Raw genomic sequence first — 16457 nt, forward strand, 5'->3', positions numbered from 1 at the left:
TCATTTGTGAAGGTGAAATAAAGGGATTCTGAGCAAACAAAGACTGTATGTTTGTGAAATTAAATGGCTTAACAAAATACTCTGTTAGAAATATAATCTAACAGTTGGGTTGGCAATTTATAAATCATGTAACAATGCTATAACTGATTCTTTAAATCATACTGTAAAATGTGATTGGTTGCTGTTTTCCTCAATTGGCCATAAGAGGGAGCCAGAATGACTGTTAGCTCTCTGTTTGTTAGATGCTGGGCTGATCTGATCTGAGTGTTTTGGAAGCTGGCTGTTAGAAAGCAAGAAGCTATGAGGATTATAACAGTGTTAAGGACGCAATTCGGTATAAAACATCTTGGTGAGATTAAATAATATCTTGGTTTAAAGATAGATGAAACTAGGGGAGGATACAAAATCTCACAAACTAAGAAGATTAACCAGCTACTCGGAATGTTTAGGATGGAACTGTGTAAACCAACTAAAACTCCAACAGGTCAGGAATTCAGCCATGATGCTATAAAAAGCCCTGTGTTTGATAAAGGTATTTATCAATCATTGATTGGTAGCTTATCGTATCTGAGTAATTGGTCAAGGCCTGACATAGCATATAGTGTAAATCAACTAGCCAGGTTTAATGCTGAACCTACTGAAAGACACTGACAAGCTGCTAAGATGATATTAAGATATCTTAAGCAAACAATGTATTATGCATTGTATTTAGAACCTAAAGATGATCTGAGCTTAACTGCATATGCTGATGCAAGTTTTGCTACAGATGTGTCTACACGGAAATTAACATCAGGGTTTGTTGTATTCCTGGGAAAAGCACTAACTGGATGGCAGGCTATTAGACAAAAACATTTAAGTCTATCAACTATGGAGGCTGAATTCTTATGTCTATCATTATTATGTACGGATTTGGTTTGCTATAACCAACTCCTACTTGATATGGAGATTGACATACAAGAGCCTATTGTTGTTCATGAAGACAGTCAAGCAGCAATTCAGATGGCATCCAACCTTGTAAAAACTAGATCAAAACACACATATAAGATATCTGAATGTAAGGCAAAGTGTAAATAGTAAATTAGTTTCACTGGAGTAGTGCATGTCTGAAGATAACATTTCAGACCACTTTACCAAAGCCCAAGGTACTATGAAACATAAACATTGTTGTGAGGAATACAGATTAAGATTGTAAAATTTATATATTGTCCTATCTAAAGGGGAGAAGGTTAGGAATATAATCTAATGGTTTGGTTTGCAATATATAAATCATGTAACAATGTTATACCTGTTTCTTTAAATCATACTATAAAATGTGATTGGTTGCTGTTTTCCTCAATTGGCCATAAGAGGGAGCCAGAATGACTGTTCGCTCTCTGTTTTGTTAGATGCTGGATTGATCTGATCTCAGTGTTTTGGAAGCTGGCTGTTAGAAAGTGCCATGAGCTATTGTAAGTTTTTCAACTGCTAGCAAACTTTGAGTACCAGACTGTTTGTATCTTTATGGACTATGTTATTTGGATTATCCTTTAACTGAAAGACATTGATGACTGATTGTGTATGACTTGGACTGTTTGTTGGACTCTGATACCTCTATTTCCACGAAAGTAAAAGCCTATTTAAACTGCAGTTTCTATGTATGCTGGTTTGTGTGTTCTCTAACACAACTCTCACAATGTTTCTCTGAATACACTCGCTCTCCCAATGGGGAACTTATCTAACATACTCTGAAGAGATGAGCTTGGGGAGTTGTTTCTTGTTTGGCTTCCAGAAAAACATGTATGATTCAATCAAATTCCCAAGTCTACAGATATGTTAATGTTCCTTCTTTCTCCATGATTACTTTAAAGATGGTAAATAATCATTTGTCTGTAATGATATGAGGTTACCTGGCCTGGGCAAATGTTATACTAGAAGTCCAGCTCTTTCTTAAATCCATGATTTAATAGTTTTCCTTTTATTTGTACAGTGATAACTACTTGCAGGTCATCATACCATATGAATGTATTAGTGCCATCTGGCAACAATACTAAAACACATGCTTGTTCTTGATTCATTTCTTTAAAAGATGTCCAAAATTGCTCTTCAAGATTAACTCTGCTCCTCCAGGTCTCTGGTTCTCTATCCATACTTTTACCTTTTGTTTCTCACTTTGTTGATTGATTTTCCCAATTTCTTTTTCTGTAGAGCTTTACTGATCCTTCCTATCATTACTGTTACTTTTGTCAGCATGACAAAATAATAAAAAAGACCATTGAGTCATAAAGTTAAAATGGTATTCAGGTAATTAAGTCCAACTCCTGGTTCAATACAGGAATTTCAGTTAATCAATCTCTAACTAAAGGTTTAGTTGATCTTTGCCAAATTGATTCAGTAAAGGATAGGATAGTCTTCCCTTGGTAATTAAATTAAGTATTCAACAGCTCTTCCTTTCCTTTCTTTTCCTTCCTTCCTTCCTTCCTTCCTTCCTTCCTTCCTTCCTTCCCTCCCTCCCTCCCTCCCTCCCTCCTTCCTTCCTTCCTTCCTTCCTTCCTTCCTTCCTTCCTTCCTTTCCTTGTTTCTTATTGAAAGCTATTGAAAGCAGGGTAATGACAAGGTGTAACTACATGCATCCTGGAAGGTATTACAATGCCAGGTTCATAATAGAAATTATGTTTATATGCTAATGTTATCTTGGCAATTTGAGGTAACTTTTCTATCTTATTGCCTGATGTGATGCAAGTGAATCAACAATTTAGAATTTTTTCATAAAATAATTCAATAATTTTTTATAAAATTATTGAGGAACATCTAGTTTGCTCCCTTTGGAATGTGAAATGTTGATAGACCAATATAAGGTATTTTAGTCAAAGGAAATCTACATAGCAAGAGGTCTTCTAAAATTTCATGAGGTAAAATAAGGACATAAATTGGTTATTTATTTTATCATTTATATTCTTTCAGTCATCATAAAGTTTTAAGCAAGATAATAACAAAAAGAATTGAAAATATTAAACTATGCATAGCCAAAGAAGCAGGCAGAGTTCAGAAATGGCTACAGCACACCTAGGTTTTTCAGCAAGTCATTGAAAGGCACAGTGAGTACACCATGCATATGTGCATGATTTTCATTGACTACAAAAAGGCATTTGACTCAGTATTCTAGTAATCCATAATTAATGCATTGCTCAACCAAGGTGTAGACATTGCTAATATAAATTTACCACATTCAATATATGAAAAAACAATGGTGATGATTTGCATTAATGATCTTAAAGTGGTAGTAACAATAAGGCAATATAATATCATGTATCCTTTTCACAGCCTGCCTTGAAGAAGTATTTCTCAAACTAGATTGGGCAAAAGATCGAATAAAAATTAATGGCACATATTTAAATCATGTAAGACTTTCAGCTTATGTTGTTCTCTTCTCTTAAGACCCAGAAGAGCTACAAAGACTTATAAAAGAGTTGCACAAAGCAGGAGAATCAATTGGCTTAAAAATAAACCTGAAGAAGAGCCAGGTTATGTTAAGAAATTCAACAAAAAAAATGTTATGTCTAGAGAAAAATAATCATAGTAGACCACTACATATACCTTGGCCAATGGATCTCAATGGTAGGTGATACTATAAGGGAAATGGAACAGCATGTTAAATGTGGTTGGCAGAAATAACCATGGAAAGATACATGCTTGGCATTGCAAGACAAGATAGAAAGATTTGCACATGTATTAGAGAACAAATGAAAGTATATAATATCCTCAAGAGAGTAAAAGAATTGAAATGGAAATGGGTTAGTCACATAGAAAGGAGAACTCATAGGAGGGAGACCAAGGCAGTCACAGAATGGATCCAACTTGATAAAAAGCTTCCATGAAAGAGATCTAAAACAAGATGGATTAATGACATCATCAAATATTGTGGGTGCAATTGGTAAAAGAAAGCTCAGGACCATATTGGAAACACGCGGAAGAGACCTTCATCCTGCAGTGGATAGACAATGGCTAAAATGATGGTGAAATTTATACAGACTGAACAATTACTGAATACCTACCTGCTTACTTCTATGGATTTATTTAGAAATCAACATACAGAGAAAGAAAGTCTTTTACATGCAATAAAAGACAAATTGGGCTATGCTGGTACATTGATTGATTTTGATACTGAATCTCATGAATGATCAACCAAAAAAATATGCCTAGTCAGAAGGATATATATGTGTATAGATGTATTAATCATAATAGACATGTGATCTATATGTAGTATTGAGCTATATTATATCATGATCACTGACCTCAATAAAATTCTACTCTACTTAAGTTTTCGTAGAAAAAACTCCACTTCAAAAATAGGTGATAAAATGTTATATTAGAAAATATGGACATGGTCTGGAATAATAACTGTAAATCAATTGTTTTGATTTAATTATATTGGTCATTACATTCTAGACATTAAGCAACCTCAAAATAGAATGAGATGCTATCATGTTTGATTAAATCTATTTATTGACATTTATTTACAGCAGAGACTCCCAATTTTGTTTCGAAGCATCTTGACTAATTTTGTAATTTTTTCATGGAGCCCTTAGAGCAAAAGTAGTAGTTATAGTTTGAGAGTTATGGTACACAGATCAGTAGAATCCAAAAGAGTTTGACATTATTGTTTTTTCCTTGAAAATGTATAATACCTCATGGTATTTATAATTTGAGACAACACAATACATAGTTTGGGCATGGACTGAAATATCACATAAATATCAATAGATCAAAGGTTTTTTTTAAAAAAAAGGTTTTTTAATAACGATAATCCATCAAACAATTTTATTTTAAAGACTCCTCCTGAGAAGGATAGAGTAAGAATATCAATGATATAAAAAAATATGGATTCATTAATTCATACCATTTTATTATGACTGGTTGAGGTTTATTTTTGCAAGCATAGCAGCTAAATATGTAGATATTTGAATAAAACTTTTCAAATTAAATATGTGATTTAAAAAATAATAATATTTCATTTATAAAAATATAAATTTACAATATATTATTACATGATCAAATGAATATGCAAATATTTAGGGATTTATATTAAATTATTACATTGATTTTTATGATTTTGTCTGAATTTTACTTTTTATTTTAAAATTTCAATCTAATTGCTAGATATTGCTATTTTGTTTTAAGTGTTCATGTATAATGCTTTTTTCATATTCTATTTTAAAGTTCCAATGTCAACTTAAATCCTTATTATATGGATATAAATATTTATTTCCTTTGATTTTTTTTAAAAATTGGTAAACCAATCTGAACTTTTTTATATTTTTCTCTTAAAAATTAATGGAGCTTATGCCTTCAAAATTTGATGGTGAAAGTTTTGAAAATTCTAAAGATGAAAAAAGACCTTCTGGTAATCTATGGATAATGAAAACTGTGAGTTACTATTACCTATATTAAACCAATTTTGGGTCACAGCTACTCATGTTGAAATTTAGAGGAGCTAAATATGTAGATATTTGAATAAAACTTTTCAAATTAAATATGTAATTTCCTGAACCTTGGGCACAGTGAAAATGCTCCCTCTGGCCCCCCGGAGGCCCTCCGGAAACCAGAAATGGATCATTCCTGAACTTCCAGTTGGCCCATTGGGTCTTCCCAGGCTCTAGAGGCTTTCCTGAATCCTGGGAAGGTGAAAAATGGCTTTTCCTGGCTCTCCGGAAGGCTGAAAATCAGCTGGCTGACATGTGCATGTGCATCAGAGTTGATGGCTTGTGTGTCAGCAAATATGGTTCCACATGTCACCTGTGGCACATGTGCCATAGGTTTGCCATTACGCAACTATAGTGATAAGAAAGACCAAGAGTAGTAAAGAGCCATAAAATTATTTGGTGTCTCAGAATTTTGAAAATCTCCATAGCATCTTCTAAAGGTGGGTTGAAACTCTTTAATTCCTAACCATTGGCAAGTTTAAATTAATGGATATTGGACTAAAAACTTCTGTACAGTTTAATATGTCATGTTGATTTAGGTGAAATATTTCATAGTTTTCAGATTGTTTCAGATTGTTTCAATTTTGTTTTGTTTTCATTCCCTGTCTAGGAATAAAAAACTATTTCAAAGGTAAGGTAGAATTCTCATTTGATATTTCAAGATGAAGAATTGTGATTTATAAATTACAGATGATCCATCTGAATTCAGAAAGTAAAGTCAATTCCAAACATGCAGTGAATGTTAGACATTTAAGAAACATCCTGAAAGAAGACAATCCAAAATAATTTTTGTACTATTGTCAAGAACACCAAATGGATAACTCCATAAAGTCATCAGAAGTCAAATTTAACTTGAAGTCACCAGCAGTCAAGTTAATCTGAAGGAGAATTTCAATTTATATCTTAAGGAAATAATGATAATCAATATGGAAAGCCAATTAAAAGCATCCTAACATAAGGTCAGAATTGATTTGACCTGCAAGTTGTTTGGCAAATAACTTCGATGATAATAATATTAATAAATAGACATGCAACTTTTCTTAACTGAATATTGCTTTGTTTCTCTTGCTTGATTTATAATATCTCCCACTGCAGGAATTTCAATAGACTAAAAATAGTTTGAGACGCTTGGCAGAACTCCCAGAATTTCTTGCAAACTGACATTTTAGTACCCAACTAATTTATCAGGAGATAAGAACCTAATTATGAAAGAAATTTCTCTTTAACTCATTTAGAGTAACTGATTTCATATGCTTTGAATTATTAGAAGGTGGAAGGTTTTTTCAATATCAAACATTTAGAACCTTTAGTTTTTTACTGGTTACTTCAGTGTTGAAGTAATTAAATACAAATGATTGATTTACAGCATGAGAAAGAACTTAAGCATGGACTTAAGTTGAGCAAACATTGTTTTATCATTGCCACAGATGTAGAATAGTTGAAGTTATTGTTTCCAAAATCTTCATTCAAAAATTATCTATTGAGAATAAGATACCAGGGTCCAGATTTTTTTTTCACTCTCTGCCTTATCTGGATCTCAAAGATAACTAAATTCTGCTGTGCTTTTGGTAATTAACACAGAAAGTAAATTATAGACTTTTATTTTGAAGCAATTTCAAATATATATCTAGAGAATTAGGTGTGCATAATCGTTGAATGATTAAGTATGTTCATATACTGCATGAAAGGAAAACTAAGAAAGATTTTAGGACCATTTAAAACAAAAAATTGGATTTAAAGATACAAAACACATATCTTTGGGATGGAACATGAATGGAACATCACCGAGATCCCACCTAGGAATCTAAGCAGTTCAGAGGTAAATCTTTACATGTTCATAATATTCTGTGTTATGTATTCAAAGCAGAATATATTTTATTTATATAATCTGAGTTTTATGAGATATAAATATTTAATTGAAAGTTAACATGCAGACAGACAATAGTTGTATAAAATATAACTATTATTTTTGTCATAACTGAAGAGTAGCATATTCTTTGTAAATAAAAGTACTATGTGAACAGTTTTACTTAATTCAATAAATGTATCACTTACTTTAATGAACTTTTATAAAAGTGGATTTCTTAGGTATTGTAAAGTAAAAACATGCAAAATAAAAATCCAGAACATAACATTAATATGCTACAAGCAAAGAAACAAAATCAACTATTAAATGGTATAAATTCATAGAATATTTATTATTCCTTCTGCAGACAGGCAGTTGTTTTATTTCAGTCACTGACTAACAAAACAAACATCCACACCTTTGTAATTTTAAGGATTTACAAAAGAAATGGAGTTGAGAAAAATTATACAAAGAGTAAGTAATATTTCTCACTGGCATAATTCAGACTTCTCAAAAATAGTCTGGAATTCATGAAATATCTTCCCTGAATTCACATGCAAATTAAGAACAGAACTTTTAATACATTGGTGTTTTTTTTTTAATGAAGCTATTATCTTAAGGATAGCTTGTAAAATTTTTGAAATCTGTAATGATAAGGAGATTTCTCAAATTCTAAATATGTAAGTCAAATTTTGATTTCTTTTTAAGTGAAGAAGTAGTCTAAACAAATAAGTTCATTCATTTCCCTTTTAAGACAAAAATTAGAAAGATAAATCTCTCCTTCTCCAAATTTTGGAAGACTTGGAATGGTTAAAATAGCATTTTGTGTTCTAATGATAAATTAATAAGCCTGTATTACTTAGTATTTGGCACATATTTATAGAAAATTGCAGTATTGTTATTCAGGTGCAAAAAGTTAGAAGTTAGAACCTGGTCAGATGAGTATGTAATGCAGTACCCTTCTACATATCATACAAAATTGTCAGAAGCAGAGCTATTGCTCTAGACTAGAGGAACATCAAGGAGAGAAGATACTTTCCATCTAAATCCCAAATTTGATGAGAATCCTTTCTTTTTTCCTTAAAATAAAGAATTGCACATCTTGAGGACAATGCTACATCTAGCTTTGTGTTAAAGTGGGGAAAAATAGAGCCTGATATAGAATCAGAATCTGAGGATAAAATCTGTTTTATATAATAAAATACCTGATGGTGTGTGTATGTGTGTGTGTCTGTCTGTCTGTCTGTATGTATGTGTTGCATGTGTGTGTGTGTGTGTGCATGTTTGTTGAGAAGGAGAAACAGCCATAAAAGGATATATGTTTCAAATTCTGTAGAGAAAATTAATATATGCTTCTTCTCTTTATCTTAAAATAATCTTTTAATGAGACTGATTGGCAGCAAAAGGGCAAAAGAAAATGTATTCTTAAATGAAGCAAATTTAATTTATAAAATTGATTGATGCATAATAAAAACCATTAGGAAGAAGCTTTTGAAAGAAGATCAAACACATCAATTTCATAAAAATCCAAAGGATATCTGTCATAATTCTTTACAAATCCATAAACAAAAATAGATAAATTGGGGGCGGGTTGTTTGATTTATTTAGGGCAGTGAATAGCTGTGAAGATAATGATATTGGATAGACTGGGATTAATTTCAGTGTGTATGGAACACGAAACAAGCAAGATTTCAGTATTGGTGTGCTTCAAAGAAAAGTAGAATAAAGAAAAGGTGTTGTTTTTTTTAATGAAGAAGGATCAGTGATGAAAGGGGTATCTATGTTTTAGCCAACTACTTCTCTCCCTATGTAACCTTCTCTAATTTTCACCTTTTAGGATTCTAGAATCTGGATCTATATCAACAGTTTCAAATATGCAATTGTGATTATACGGTAACAAATTTGTACAAAGAAATGTCCCTTGTGAGATTTTTATTTGTGTGCTGGAGGATAGAAGGAGAAAAAGAAACAGTTGCTTTCATAGTTGATGAAAAGAGGTGTAATAAAGAAGTAGCAAGTGATTTTATTCTTTTACAAATTTGTACAAAGAAATGTCCCTTGTGAGATTTTTATTTGTGTGCTGGAGGATAGAAGGAGAAAAAGAAACAGTTGCTTTCATAGTTGATGAAAAGAGGTGTAATAAAGAAGTAGCAAGTGATTTTATTCTTTTTACAATTTTAAACTGTTGATTATATAAGTTAATGTTTTAAAATGGGAGGAATGAACAAGTTTTAACTAACTTGTTTTGTAACACATTAAATAACAGCCACATGAATATCTGACCCTATAAATATTTAATTTATGGAAAAAAAACTTTCCAGATAAAGCTAATGACTAAGAACTATACAGTTGTACAGTTGTATAAATTGTAAAAGGGTTCACAATTAATTATTTCCATTTAGTATAAGGCTGATTGTGACAGGGGAATTGAACTTTCTTATTTGAAGCCGAGCTTACAGTTTAACTTTAAAGGTAACTTAGTCTTCAAAGAATAGTTCTAATCTTTGGGAAAGAAGGGAGGCATAGTACTCCCACTACTCTATTTGTTATAGTTACTAACTCTGAGCCAAGTTGCCTTCTTTAAATTCAAAATTTTCAAGAAAATAGATGAGAAATTCTGATGATTTATTTATTTTGCAGAAACAAATGCTCTCCTCAACTGAACAAAAATGTCCTGCAAAACACAAAAATATATTTGCAGAACTCATGCTGAAAAAATCCAAAGAATGTGACACACATGATCACCCGCACTTGCCAATTTGTTGCCTGAATTCCTTGACTCATTCTGGTTGGCAGGCCTCTAAAAAAAGTTCCCAATGTATCTTTGTAAAAAGAGGATCTATTAAAAAATAAATTAAAATAAATTCTAGGCTATTCAGATATATGATATCCGATCTTCATTATTTAATGGAAACAACTGAGAATAATATACTAAACGTTCAAAACATTTTCAGAGAAAATATTAGAGCCTGGAGTTAAGGAGAAAAGGAAGAATGGAGATTTGGCCACCAAGATTAATATCATTTTTCATTTTTATTTCAGAATTACTCTACTTTTCACCAACAAGAACAAAATCAATCAACTACTACAGAATTTATCCTTCTGGGATTTGGCAATCTCCTTGAACTGCGAATAATCCTCTTCATATTATTTCTTCCTGTTTATACTTTATCTATTGCTGGAAATCTTCTAATTGTTTCACTGGTTGTGACTGACCAGCATCTTCATACCTCCATGTATTTCTTCCTTGTTAATTTGTCTTGCTTAGAGACCTGTTACATTTCAACTATCCTGCCCAGGATGCTAGCTAGTTTTATAAGTGGAGATCAATCTATATCAGTCTATGGATGCATCATACAATACTATTTCTTTGGATTTTTTGCAGCCACTGAATGCTACCTTTTAGCAATGATGTCTTATGATAGATATGTGGCAATATGTAAACCACTACATTACAACATTCTCATGAATGGTAGGCTCTGTCTCCAACTGGCCCTCACATCTTGGATGAGTGGCCTCTTGACCAACACTATCATAACCTCTTTTCTGCTGGAACTTACCTTCTGTGGACCCAATGAAGTTGATCATTTTTTTTGTGATATATATCCAGTAGCAAACATTTCATGTAGCAATACACACTTAGTAAAGCTTGCTACATTTATTTTAGGCATTATGGGGACAGGGCCACCCTTTCTCATAACAGTGGCCTCATATATCTGTATTCTTCATAATGTCTTGCAAATCAATTCTAAAATGGCTCAACAGAAAGCCTTTTCTACATGTTCATCCCATCTGATTGTAGTGACACTTTTCTATGGGTCAATATTTCTTGTCTATATAGTTCCAGAAATGGAAACACTAAAAGAGCTACACAAAATATTTTCTCTATTCTATACTGTCCTGACTCCCATGCTCAACCCTCTTATCTATAGCTTGAGAAACAGAGAAGTGAAGGAAGCCCTCTTCAGAGTAATTAGAAAACATGGCAACAAAATTTCATAATCTCTTATGTAGTGCTATGAATGTTATGTGCAGATCAGGATATTCAGAAATTATTTGTTTTTCACCTTTCTAAATAAAATTATCCTGATCCACATCTATTCTTCAATTATGATTAGTGTGTGTGTGTGTGTGTGTGTGTGTGTGTGTGTGTGTGTGTGTGTAAATACATATTTAAATAATGGAGTTCTTTAAAGAAGCACTCAAGTGAGTTTCTGCTGTTAAATTTTCATTTTATTGCAGAAATGTAACAATGTAAGTCTGCAAAGTGGTATAATTCAGAGATCCATTTTTCATTCTTTATTAGAAAGGAAATTATGGTAAGTTTGCCACTCCCTCAAAATATATTCAAATGTTAGTGTTCTTTTTTGCAGAATCAAGAAGTTCAGGGACAACCTTAATGAGTGGTCTCCAAATTGTATGCCTGATATAAAATAAAGCACTATCCTCCTCTTTTTTTCTTCCCACTCCCACTGCATTTCCTTTTTTGCTGAATTTTATGTGCCCTGTTTCCCAACATTTGCATACATTCCTCGTATCCCTGACCATTGTCTGGTAGATATGGAAGTCATAGCTCAACACATCTAAGCATGCCAGATGGAGAAAATATCTTAGGAATATTTCATCAAAAGCCTCCAAATTCAAATGTAATAAAATCCAATACCTCTTATTTGCATATTAGATTATTCATGATTGTAAATACTTTTAAATGCAAAGTATACTCTTCCAATATTGATCACTGGAAGTTGTTAAGAAGAGATTGAATAGTTATTTATTCAGAAGAGTGTAGTGTCTCATGCTTGAGCAGGGGGTTGGACTAGAAGACTTCTAAAGTCCATTTCAATTCTGTTTTCTGTATTCTGAAAATACATTTTTTTCCAGAGGCATATTATCCATATACTACTAAACTCTTGGCATGGAAATAGGGCAACAATTTTGAACCAAATTATCTCAAATTGGCTAACTGAAAGTGTCCAAAATCTGGAACCCATGATTCCTGAGGGAATGAAATTGGTGAAATTGTGCCTGCTTCAGCACTATTAGTTACTGAAATGGGCTGCTGCTACTGCAGTCACATGATCATCATTTTCAATGTTCTGGGACATTTTTCCCAATCAGTCTCACAAACCCTCACTCTCTACTCTACCCCTAACAGCTACTTACTTCCTTGCAGGAAGGAAAAGAAGAAGGGAAAGGAAAATCAGAAAGGGAAGAGAGGGAGGAAGGAGATTTCTGGTACTTCCTCCCATATTTCCATAAGGAAACACAAGATAGAAGCTGGCATGAAGTTGGAAGATGCTCCTACTCCCACTGTTTTTTGCCTACTCTTGGTCATTCTGCTTCTCTGTTTAGGTAATGAAATATTTCTAAATGATGAATCAGTGGTGGTATAATTTAGGGTTTTTCCTTATCTTCATATTTAAGATATTCCTTACCTTATGTATGTATGTAAGATATTCCTTACCTTGTGTATATATATAAATATATATATACACATACATACATACATACATACATACACACACACACACACACACACACACACACACACACACATGCATATGCACTTTTTTGCATGGTTTTAACCTCATGAACTTTTCCTTTAATAAACTGAACATTTAATTGGTAATTCAGTGCACAGTTTACTTATTTATATTTAATTTAATAAAGATATAGAACAACATTTCTATGAAAAATCTCAGAAAGTTTGATTTCTTCTGTAAAGTTCTTCCAAAATTTCCTTGTTGTTCAACAATCAAGAATATATTCAAGTTGGATTTAGTGCTAGATATAGTTGACTTCTGATTTTCAGCACACATCTCTATTCTACTGCAATAATTGTGGAACCTAAAGGCACTATCTGAAGCTCAACATGGAAAATATGAAAATAAGAAAATAAAGTTTCTTCTGGGATTTGACATCTTTACTATGGCATAGGTTTTTAAAGAGTCACATGCTTGATTGAATTCTTATAAGATCAATTTGAGATAGGACAAATACATGCATTAATAATTGTCATATGAAAATTTTATTCAAGCTTACTGGTTACCTCCACTCCCATAGCTGTTTATTAGACAAACACATTGAATTTCATTCCTTATTTCCACAGCTGATTCAGATATTAAGCAGAATTGGGGATTGCTAATACTTTGATGGTAGTTGTCAAAGAATCCCAAAGCCATAGTCCAGATAAGAAGTTGAAGTAGGAGTTGGGGCTTACCTTGGAAGAAGACAATACAAACATTTTCTGTATTGTTATCAAGAAAATTATTATTATTATTATTATTATTATTATTATTATTATTATTATTATTATTATTATTATGCAATTGTATCACAGCGGCCAGTTGTTTCACTGGATTTGGCATTGGTTACTAGTCGGGCCCCACCCAGGGGCCTAGGACGTTGTAACGTATTTTCGTAATATGCGTGCAGATCCAAGCAGTGCGGCTTTTTGCATTTGACTGATGGTGATTTTGTCAATTTTTAACTGTTTTAAATGTAATTCCAGTGCTTTTGGAATAGCACCCAGTGTGCCAATTACCACTGGAATTACCACTGCTGGTTTGTGCCATAGTCGTTGAATTTCGATTTTTAAGTCCTGGTATCTTGCGATTTTTTCATGTTCCTTCTCGGCGACCCTGCTATCACCTGGTATTGCGATGTCTATGATTGTGACCTTATTTTTCTCAACCAGTGTGATGTCTGGTGTATTATGCGCCAGTATTTTGTCGGTTTGTATACGGAAATCCCACAAGATCTTGACCATCTGATTTTCGGTGACTTTTTCAGGCTGATGTTCCCACCAGTTTGTTGCTGTTTTAATATTATAATTTTTGCACAAATTCCAATGGATCATTTGCGCTACTGAATTGTGCCGCAATTTATAATCAGTCTGCGCAATTTTTTTACAGCAGCTGAGTATGTGATCAACAGTTTCATCAGCTTCTTTGCAAAGTCTGCATTTGGCATCATCAGAGGATTTTTCGATTTTGGCCTTAATGGCATTTGTGCGGATAGCTTGTTCTTGCGCAGCCAGGATTAGTGACTCTGTTTCTTTCTTTAATGTACCTGTTGTTAACCATAACCAAGTTTGTTCACTGTCCACTTTATCTTTTATTTTTTCCAGAAATTGGCCATGCAGTGCTTTGTTCTGCCAACTCTCCATTCTTGATTTTATCGCATGTTTTCTGTATTCTTGTTTCGTCTGTTGGGCCTTCAGTAGATTTTTGTTCTTTACTTCGATTAATAGATGTTCTTGACTTTCTTTTAAATAATCAGCCAGTGCATGTTTTTCTTCTTCAACTGTTTGCTTCACTTGTAATAATCCTCTGCCACCTGATTTTCGGGGCAGATATAGTCTATCAGTATCACCACGTGGATGTAAACTGTAGTGCATTGTCATTAGTTTCCTGGTTTTTTGGTCCAAAAGGTCCAAATCAGCTTGTGTCCAGTTAACTATATCGGCTGTGTATCTTATAACTGGTATTGCCCAGGTATTTATGGCCTTGATTGTATTTCCACCATTCAATTTAGATTTCAGAATTTTCCTAACTCTGTTGGTGTACTCTCGCCTGACAACAGTTTTTACTTCTCCATGCTTGATGTTATCCAACTGCAGAATGCCTAAGTATTTGTAGGCTTCATTTTCTTTACATTTAATTAATTGGCCATTGGGCATTTCAATTCCCTCAGATGCAGTGATTTTGCCCCTTTTTATTATTATTATTATTATTATTATTATTATTATTATTATTATTATTATTATTATTATTATTATTATGTCTTGTATGCCGCCAACTCCCGGAGGACTCCGGGCGGCTTACAAAAGACAAGGGAAAGGGGGGAACAAGACAAAGACAACATCTTAAAAACAAAACCAACATTCACAATTTCTATGGAGGTAGATGCTTCTCAGCTCCCCCCAGCCTGCTGGAACAGCCAGGACTTGGTGGCTTTGCGGAAGGCCGGGAGGGTAGTAAGGATCCGGATCTCAACAGGGAGCTCGTTCCAGAGGGCCGGAGCTGCAACAGAGAAGGCTCTCCCCCGGGGAGTCACCAGTCGACATTGGCTGGCAGATGGAATCCGGAGGAGACCCAACCTGTGCGATCTAATTGGTCTGAGAGAGGTAATCAGCAGGAGGCAGTCTCTCAGGTACCCAGGTCCGATGCCATGTAGGGCTTTATAGGTAGCGACCAGCACCTTGAAGCGGATTCAGAGACTAATAGGTAGCCAGTGCAGCTCGCGGAGGATAGGTGTAACATGGGTGGACCTTGGTGGACCCACAATCGCTCACGCGGCTGCATTCTGGACTAATTGGAGTCTTCGAACACTCTTCAAGGGCAGCCCCATGTAGAGCGCATTACAATAATCCAGTCTTGAGGTCACAAGGGTGTGAGTGACTGTCTGAAGGGCCTCCCGATCCAGGTAGGGTCGCAATTGGTGCACCAGGCGAAACTGGGCAAAGGTCCCCCTGGTCACAGCCGACAGATGGTGTTCTAGAGTCAGCTGTGGGTCCAGGAGGACTCCCAAATTGCGAACCCTCTCTGAGGGGCATATAATTTCACCCCCCAGACTGAGAGATGGAACAGTTGGACAATCTTTGGGAGGGAACATCAGAAGCCACTCGGTCTTGTCTGGATTGAGTGCCAACTTGTTTGCTCCCATCCAGACTCTAACAGCCTCCAGGCACTGGCACATCACTTCTACTGCTTCGCTGAGTTGGCACGGGGCAGACAGATACAGCTGTGTATTGTCTGCATATTGGTGATACTTAATCCCGTGCCTGCGTATGATCTCACCCAGCGGCTTCATGTAGATGTTAAATAGGAGGGGGGACAGGACCGAACCCTGCGGCACCCCATACTTGAGGGGCCTTGGGGTCGATCTCTGCCCTCCGACCAACACCGACTGCGACCTGTCCGAGAGGTAGGAGGAGAACCACTGCAAAACGGTGCCTCCCACCCCTACCTCTCGCAACCGTCGCAGAAGGATACCATGGTCGATGGTATCGAAGGCCGCTGAGAGGTCAAGAAGCACAAGGATAGAGGGGTGACCCCTATCCCTGGCCCGCCAGAGATCATCGATCAGCGCGACCAAAGCAGTTTCCATGCTGTAAACAATATAAATAAAACAATATAAATCTATCCATG

The 16457-nt window shown here is 34.6% G+C and overlaps 1 protein-coding gene across 1 annotated transcript; it reads left to right on the forward strand.

The window, feature by feature from the left end:
* Nucleotides 1-5310: 5310 nt before the first annotated feature.
* Nucleotides 5311-15807, forward strand: LOC106539565 (olfactory receptor 10A7-like). The gene is made up of 3 exons (XM_087714468.1): nucleotides 5311-5403; nucleotides 10348-11274; nucleotides 15733-15807. The coding sequence occupies exons 1-3, from the start codon at nucleotides 5311-5313 to the stop codon at nucleotides 15805-15807; spliced, it is 1095 nt and encodes a 364-aa protein (XP_087570594.1).
* The last annotated feature ends 650 nt before the right edge of the window (nucleotides 15808-16457 follow it).

The sequence above is a fragment of the Thamnophis sirtalis genome, unplaced genomic scaffold (genome assembly GCF_051295495.1).
Source record: "Thamnophis sirtalis isolate CommonGarterSnake01/CBP01778 unplaced genomic scaffold, rThaSir2_p1.2 scaffold_4, whole genome shotgun sequence".
In the NCBI taxonomy this organism is placed as follows: domain Eukaryota; kingdom Metazoa; phylum Chordata; class Lepidosauria; order Squamata; family Natricidae; genus Thamnophis; species Thamnophis sirtalis.

Bases quoted from the DNA above. Each gene is read 5' to 3' on its own strand.
- LOC106539565 (XM_087714468.1), top strand. From the start codon at position 5,311: ATGGAGCTTATGCCTTCAAAATTTGATGGTGAAAGTTTTGAAAATTCT. The intron at 5,404-10,347 runs GTGAGTTACTAT...TTTTTATTTCAG, and splicing joins ATCTATGGATAATGAAAACT to AATTACTCTACTTTTCACCA. The intron at 11,275-15,732 runs GTAATTAGAAAA...CTCCCGATCCAG, and splicing joins TGAAGGAAGCCCTCTTCAGA to GTAGGGTCGCAATTGGTGCA.